General features: G+C 33.0%; 1 protein-coding gene across 1 annotated transcript; it reads right to left on the reverse strand.

Annotated features, from left to right (window-relative positions):
* Positions 1 to 1,773: 1,773 nt before the first annotated feature.
* On the reverse strand, positions 1,774 to 6,800 carry LOC128228669 (uncharacterized). Its single transcript, XM_052940111.1, has 3 exons — positions 6,645 to 6,800; positions 3,985 to 4,117; positions 1,774 to 2,960 (listed from the first exon to the last, which is right to left on the reverse strand). The coding sequence occupies exons 1-3, from the start codon at positions 6,645 to 6,647 to the stop codon at positions 2,764 to 2,766; spliced, it is 333 nt and encodes a 110-aa protein (XP_052796071.1). The 5' UTR covers positions 6,648 to 6,800; the 3' UTR covers positions 1,774 to 2,763.
* Between the last annotated feature and the right edge of the window lie 1,908 nt (positions 6,801 to 8,708).

Genomic DNA, 8,708 nt, shown 5'->3' on the forward strand with positions numbered 1-8,708 from the left:
TCGACTGTAATTTAATAATGACACCACACTGGTACTGATATATTTTGTATGCCGACAAACTTGCATCTTCTTATCTCCTCTAAACGGAGTTTCTCATATCCACGAATTATATCTAATACTGAATGATTGTAGTCAGTTCATCGCCAATCAGAGTGGCCTCTGTGGCTTTATACATGTGTGAATCATTAATATGATTTTAATCAATGATGTTGTTTATATTCATATAATATGTTGTTTTATTGAAAATAAAATGGTTTTCAAATATCTCGGATGGGTTTTATGCATATTTTTATATAGCTTAACAGATGACAATATTTGCTTGTTAATTAAGGTCAGCCATCCATCAAGATATACATTGTATATTTATATATACACCGATTCCGGGACTAGTTTATATATAAATATTATTTTCAAATCGAAATTGAAAGAAAGACCAAGCCCGTTTCATGTTGACGAACGTTTACAGTGAAGCTTCGCCTTCAAGAGTCTTGAAATATAATTGTTATGACAGTGTGTGAACTGAATTTGAGCTGGCCAATTGCAATCTTCCATTTCCAAATGTACCTTATGTAATAAAATTATCTCTACTTTTTATACATTCCTTCTCTTATCATAAAAACCATTGTCATCACAAGGCATCCAATATTAACATAATTGTCAATCGGATCCGTTGGGTTTATTCCCTTGCCATTGACATAAATGCCGGAGTGTTCTGTATTTCCATGGCTTCCTGTACGCGAGCGCGACAAATTTATATAACTCACCCGAAAGCATGCAATTCAACTTTGAAACATTTTGCCACTGATCGATCCATTCTTTTAGCAATTGATATGTTTAAAAATACAGAATAAATTAGCTGAGTTTAACACATTGAAAAGAAAGGTTTAAAACGTCTACTATGCAATTTTACATTTTAATATTACTTTAACGAATATTAAGCGATAATTAATCGCCAGGAAGCATATTGAATATATTTGATGTACCAACAGGAGTGAATCAAAACCGAGTATTTTGGCAGAACAAATACAAAGAAAATTTCAAGAACAATTAAATAGAGAAACCTCTACTTTGACCTTAATTAAATGCAGGCATTAGAGAGAAACAAGACCTGCTTGGGTAGCTGACAAATATATAAGTTTCAAAATGGTAATGGTTATATTTCCTTTTACAATGCGCTTTCAGTTTGGTCAAAGCATGTCTTTTAACATAATTTAATATTATTCGATCGGTTATTGGCTGTTTAACTTACGACTCCAACTTCGTTTTAGTTCTCGGCCGAAAAACCAACCGCGTACGGAATTTTTGCCATTTGTCACTGACAAAATCCAGGAATGCGTTAAGTGTTATCCTTCGCAAGTAGTTTGGATTACCGAGATGATCAGTGTGGAACAGTGGAGCATTGTCTACAACATTTTGCCCTAAAGTATAATTGCCTTCAGGACAGCCAACGCCTGAAAGCAGGTTTGTATAACAACAGTACGATGGAATTTGAAAATGACACTTTTTCAGGTTGGTTGCAGTTCAAAGTGAATATTGATGAATTCGGATCACTAGCCGCCCTGCGCCGAAACGAAATATGCTAATGACTGCCCCATGTTAGCATTTATATGACGAAGGCTTGTACGTGGACTGGTATTTCAGTAAATAAGAACAAATCCGATTTTATGAGCTAAAAATACTAGTAAAGAGCGGACGTAGATGGTGGAACTAGTCATTGGAATCAATATAATTAGTTGACTGAAAACCATACTAGAACATTATATATGGGGATACAATTTAATTTAGTCGTGTCTCCTGAAAAAAGCGACATATAAGTATTACTTTTGATAATGGTTAACATGATAATTGTATGTGTGTATAATTTTATTAATAACAAAGCGATAACAGTAAAAGCTTTAAATGGAAATTTAAAAGAAATAAATAAATCTGTATATCAAATGTAATTCAGATTTAATATACCTTTTTTAAATTTGGCGAAAAAGGGTGGCCGGGTGACATTCGCCGCATTAGTGTGAAAATTTTTTTTTTCAATGGTCCGCATAGCAAAGATACAAATAATTATCAAGAATAATTCAAATAATGAGCTGAAAACGATAACTTTGTTAGTGGATATACGGAATCACATTTCTTAAAAAGAGTAAATAATGGAAACCTTTAGGTTGTGATAGTAAATTATGAAAATATGATCGTGATGAAGGCCAACATACTGGTGGGCTTGACGACAGATTCGTTGTGCAGAAAATATCTGGATTCAACTATAACTTTAGTGTTAGTAATCCATTCACCAAGGCGTTTATACTAGAGGTTGACAAAATTGTGAAAAAACACATTTAAAACACTATCCTTTTAGATGGATATTTAAATTCGTTTGTTTTTTTCATTCGGTAAAAAATATTTTGTCGATCGTTTGTGGCCACTGCTTTGAGATAATATCATTTTCTATTAGAACTGATGAATGCAATTTATATAAGCAATACAACAAAACTTACTATATATATATGATGCAGAATATATCTTATTTTATCTAAATTCAAATCGAAATTGACAGAAAGACCAAGCCCGTTCCATGTTGACGAACGCTTTCAGTGAAGCTTCGCAGTTTGTTAACGGAATTTGAGCTGCCCAATTGCAATCGTTCATTTCCAAATGTACCTTATGTAATAAAATTATCTCTACTTTTTATACATTCCTTCTTTAATCATAGAACCATTGTCATCACAAGGCATCCAATATTAACATAATTGTCTATCGGATCCGTTGGGTTTATTCCCTTGCCATCGACATAATTGCCGGAGTCTTCTCTATTTCCATAGCTTCTTGTACGAGAGCGCAAAGGGGACAGAATGCAATGGTAAGGCAGTCGTGGCATGTGGTACCATCAATGCCGCTTTGTTCTCTAATCTTCCCTCTCACAATTACAGCCTCAATCAGGTTCAGGATGGGAATAAAATAGACGAGACCTGAAATATATTAATAAGGTACAGAGGATATCGTCTCCCCCCTCACTCTTACAAATTCGATGAGGTTAAGGATTTGAGAAAAAGTAGACTAGAACTGAACCATATTTATAAGGTAAAAATAATGTGATCGTCTCTCGCACACTTAGAGACACAAGTTCAGGATTATATACTTATAACGTATTAATAAGGTAATATAAAAGAAAGTTTTATTTAAATATACATAACCATTATATGCTTTCTGTTAGAAGATAGAAGTGTATCAGTGGAATACAATTGATATTTCATTGTATCAAACAGTGTTTCAATTTTCGGTTATCTAAATTTTAGCCCGTTCTTACGTCAAAATCAAACTTCAGATTTCATCAGCCTAGGACACAATTTAAATACGTCATATCCTAAAATACTTTGCGTTTGCTTACAATTTGGCGCGCTTTTCCATATGATATATTTTAACAAATCCTGTTAAAATATCTTTGGTGCTCACTCGGTTTATATTATAGCAATTTAACACTCAAACAAACAATTGTTTCCTATTTAAAACTATTATTTAATATATATATATATATATTTATTTTATGAACGATCCAAACAATTCAAAAACTGGAATTATATCCAAACATATTTCTAGAAAAAGAATTGGTATTTTTCAATTTCAATTATATTTCAGTTTAAATAATATTCTTTTTACACCCTATTTTGTATGTTTACGTCTATATACGTTCAGTTTTGTTCCGAAAAATAATGCCAAAAACAAAGGATTGTTTTATCTCATTCAGGGATACTTATTTAAAGACTATATCCAACATCTCGTGATGCAATAAAACAGATAAAATTACACAGTAAAAATATTACTACGCGCCTATGTCATGTCCGGTGTTCATATGAGCTTGCTATTCATTGAGTCATTGGTAATCGAGTAACATTTTCATGTTTTGAGATTTTGTTTTGGTATATGTTTTCCACATTCACTCAGGTGTAAATAACTTTTGTACAATAACCTTGACAACAATAAACAAAACCTTACCACAAACCACGCAGCGTCCTTCTCCCATTTTCTCTGCGCTCTGCCCAAAGAGGACGCAAGGGGCCAGATAGGCAATGATACAGACCCCCAGGTCATCGAAGCAGCTGCACAAACCGTGGGCCCATTCACTAGACTGTGAACATTAAGATGCATAATTAAATCAGATCTGAGTACAGATCCGCGAACGGTCGCCCACGTGCGCAAACAGTTTTATTGTGCATCTCTGTTGCATCGCAGCGCATACGCTGTAAACGGGGAACTAAAAAGCAACACCTCTAAATCGCTTTTACTGAACCTAAGGCAGATGCGATATTTTTTTTGTAAGATTCCAAGTATTTGTTTTGTACATGGTCGCATGCATGCTACTGACATTGCGGGCAATTTAGGAATCGGACCTTCATAAAAGCTAGTCAAGTCATAGCGCATTAGCTATTATGTAATTTTTTGTTGCCTGAGAACCCTATACAATTTTGATATTATTTGAAAGGGTATTGCTAGCTGATTAAATGCAAATTAAAAGACGAAAGGTATATTATAGATAATGATATTACAGATATTTTCGGCTCAGTTAGAACCGATGCCTTAGCATATTTAAACAACGCCCAAAGGGTCAACACCCAATTTAGGATCGGCTTAGGGTCATGATCTGAGTTATATCGATGGTATATAGTTCAGCACATAAAGTTTAAACTCATATCATGTGTCATGTACGTACATTTTACAATGTTTAAGAGCGATTTATGTTTCATTGCTTTACATTTTCAAAAATATATTACTAAAACCTAATCCATCAAGTAGACATTTAACAGCTTTAAGTTCTTTATTATATTTACGTTTGAACATGGGTTGCCTCTAATTGTATTATCATGAATGTACAGATATAAAAGAAGAGTTCGGATAAATTTTTACTTTACACCAACACTTAATAGCTCCCTTGTAACATACATCATATAATGGGAATCAAACAAGTTCACTAAGAACAACCGCATTCGAAGTTTCTTGACGGACACCCAACATAATATTATATGTACAAAATTTGTAATGTTACTTAACAACCTCATTTATATACTCTTCATATTCTTCTATATGTCATAAGGATTCTTAAAATAAAATTTTATTCGAAATATCAAGTTTAAATCTGTTTTATATCGCTAAGATAATGTTAAACACATTGAAGGTTTTTTTAGTGTTATTTGAAGGTACCATTGTAGTTAAATTTGATTGCTTAGTACGTAAAATGGTCAACAAATTCATCAAGTTATCATCATTTAAATGACCATAAAGATTTACAACGATTACCTATCTCTTCTGAAAAAGCGATCTTTTGTTCTATAAGCATTGTTGTAAAACCCCACCTACGTGAATACCTGTTCATACAGTTCAGTTGATACCATTTACAAGAGTCTGACTATTTCAACAGCAATGTTTTTCTATCAGCAAAATTAAAAAGCGTCCAGAACGTATTTTAAATGATATCTTAACTGCATAACAAACAGCTCCTTAATATTAAAGTATCACTTTTATTTGACGATCTGAGTACATTTGTTGTTAGTGTGAGTATTCTGTAATAAGGAAATACTCTTTTTTTTAGAATAAACGTTACTTATCTTGTTATACTGGGCCTGTATATCTCTTCTTAATATAATTTGATTGTATGCTTTCCCATGGAGATGTCACAGTGAAATAAAATTCATATACTATTGGTTCAAAAAGTGAAAAAATGGCAATGTAGCCAGTTCTTTCAATAAACTCAAACCTCAGCACTTAAGCATAGCATTAAAAGAAGAATTTTAAATTGTAAGTGTAAAAAAGTCTATATTTCACCTGGTTATCACCAAAAGTAAACTCGTGAGATATTGCATTTGGTGATCAGTGGCTGAAATATATTGCGATCTAGACTTAAACAAACAATTACCCTCTGATAATCCTTGTGCAATAACAAAGTACGTGTATATCAATGGCAAAACTTTGGTCGATAATGCGCTTTATAAACACAAATGTAACCTAGATTGTTTACCTGATAGAATTCACCCTGAACAGTTTCTATAACTTAAAAAATAGTGTTTTGTCCGATTAATTGTTTATATTTATTTCAACCTACTTATATCATGCAAACAGACGTAGTTTAAATAAGATTTCAATTTCCTTTTTGTCGCATCAATGACTGCACAAGTTGAAGAAGTATTTGTAGTTTGTCATATTCATTAATGAACAAACAAGTTCTGCCTATATAACGTTAAGTTGTTGAAATCAGATTTAATATTTATACATTGCTATGTCCAATTTCTCGAAACATCTTAAGTGGGCTATGATAAGAATGTTATGCCATTCAGCCAAATAATTTACCGAAACTTGATTTAACAAATTAAAAAAAATCGTGATTATCATGAAAGCCTCAGAACTCCTCGATATTAGAAAGCTACGCAAATGATAATAATCCAAAATAAAGTGTTCTTGGTTTGATCATGTTAAAATGGACTTCAGATTGTTCGAGAAATGGAAGTCATTACGTTTACATTTAGGAATATAACATACCTAAGCACAGTCTATTCCATTAATCTATGTGATACATATAAACCGAAAGTAGTATTTCTAATCATTTTGACTTGTTCTTTCAGATTACAAAATTTAAAGGTAGAGAAATAAAAATGTACTCTTACCATTGTTAAATATTCATACAATTAACACAAGTATATTCTATTGTATAAATTAACAAAAGCACTGAAAGCATGTATTTTCCGACAAAGTTAAATTTGTCAAATCTGTTAAACACGGAAGTTTATTAGATATATATTCGATCGTATAGAAATTATAAAGAAAAGCAGCGCTTTGGAAATATGACACCGTGGTATAAAGCACAATGGATTTGAATAGAGCTTTATTACAACAGCTGTATAGTAGAGCAAAGCTGTTGCGTTACATTCTGACCTGTTTAAATCAATAAATATGGTATTAAATGATATTACACTTTTAAAACCAAGGATAAGAAGTTTTCACGACATTTACGGTATTGAATGTTGGTTTGCAATTGGGACTAAACAAGCTTTGTAACTTAACAGTTCACTCCTTGAAATCGATCGTGCCAATGTAAACATACAACAAACAATCAGTTCATAAGGTCTTAACAAACACATTTCTCTTCATAAAATGATACTAAGTTATACACATGTATTCAACCCATGCGCTACGTATAAAAACATACTGCCTATCAGCAAAATCCACTGGTTCATGTTTTGAATTTCTACAGAAAGCAGTATTTCAAACTGCACAGCTCTTTGTTGTACATTAATATACATATTTACTTATGTATTAGAAAAAAAGATATTTAACTGCTTCAAACAATGAATATTTCAGTTTGACAGTTTTCACTGTTTTGATATTAAACCCACTCTCAGTTCCAAATCATACGTCATCGCAAACAGGGCTGGGACACAATTTTAACAAAGATATTTCAAAAATGACGTTACATTCGCATACAATGTGACGCTTTTCTGAGAAACAGCGATTTTAAATGACAAGAACCGAAAGTAGCTGAATGTTTGAGAGTAATTCTTTCAATGTCACTTAAGCGTATCGTAAAGATTAGACGACAGGTAATTCAAAAATAATTATAATCGATAAAGATGACAATTGCAAGTCGTCCTGCTTTTTAGTTTTCGTTTGCTATACCCAGAAACCTTACTTGGATGTCTTTCATTATGCACGCTGATTACCTTTTGAGATATTTAAACTCTAGTTTGGGCTTAGTTTAAACTGTCTTACAAGTTAAAATGAATTATCTTTCACCCTCATGTTTTTACTTTATTTGAATACATGGAATATGACAGTAGATACCCACGAAACAATTATATGCAACAAGATCCAGTAAGAAAGACTACTCCTGTTGTAAGAGTTAGATACTCTATTAGCCCAAACCTCCCTTTGTTTATAAATGGTATACACCGAAGATTTTGCGGAAATTAGTCATATGATAATCTCGTTTCGTTGTGTGCAAAATACAATCTGTCAGCCATTAGGGGTTTAGGAGCGTTCAATTCCTCAATTTGAAATTAACTGAGATTGTATGAGTATGAAACTTCAAACAGGTATTAGCCGAACATTATTGTGTTGTTTACTCGTTTTATCCATCACTGCTGAATGGTACCTCGGACAGATACGAACCTACCCTCAACTACCTCCCAAGGTTGTCCTACGACCTTAAGGTAAAACAATTCTCGAACATGGAAGAAATCATTGAATGGACTCCTCTTCAAAGGAAGAACTGTGTATAACTTGATTGTACATGCTTAAAGTTAAAAAAACACTTCTCGAACGTGGACGAAATCCTTCAATTAACTTAGCTATGAAGGGATTATCAAGTATAACTTGATTGTACATGCTCAAGGTAAGATACTCCTCGAACGTGGTAAAAAATATTGAATGAAATCCTCGACGGAAATATCAAGAATTACTTGATATTCGGACGTCACAGAACAGACTTCCACAACTGCTTCTTTGCACAGTACATTTGTACTTCCTGATGCTATAGAAGCTTTGAGTAGTCTAGTAAGGTACTTAATTTCAAGTTATATCTCTTGGACAACCACTCCACTTGGGCATGTGGCTAGGGAAGATTTCTCCTTGCAGACCACATTGCCTGAATGCATTACACGATTTACTGTTTTCTGCTGGAACCACGCACGGGCTATATGTTCAAAGGTGTGATCGTGCTTTTAGTTGTAGAA

Source organism: Mya arenaria, chromosome 3 (assembly GCF_026914265.1).
Source record: "Mya arenaria isolate MELC-2E11 chromosome 3, ASM2691426v1".
NCBI lineage: Eukaryota > Metazoa > Mollusca > Bivalvia > Myida > Myidae > Mya > Mya arenaria.

What these genes read in the sequence shown, in the direction of transcription:
- LOC128228669 (XM_052940111.1), bottom strand. An exon ending in AGGACGCTGCGTGGTTTGTG is followed by an intron (nt 2,961 to 3,984) that starts GTAAGGTTTTGT and finishes AATATATTTCAG; the next exon opens with GTCTCGTCTATTTTATTCCC.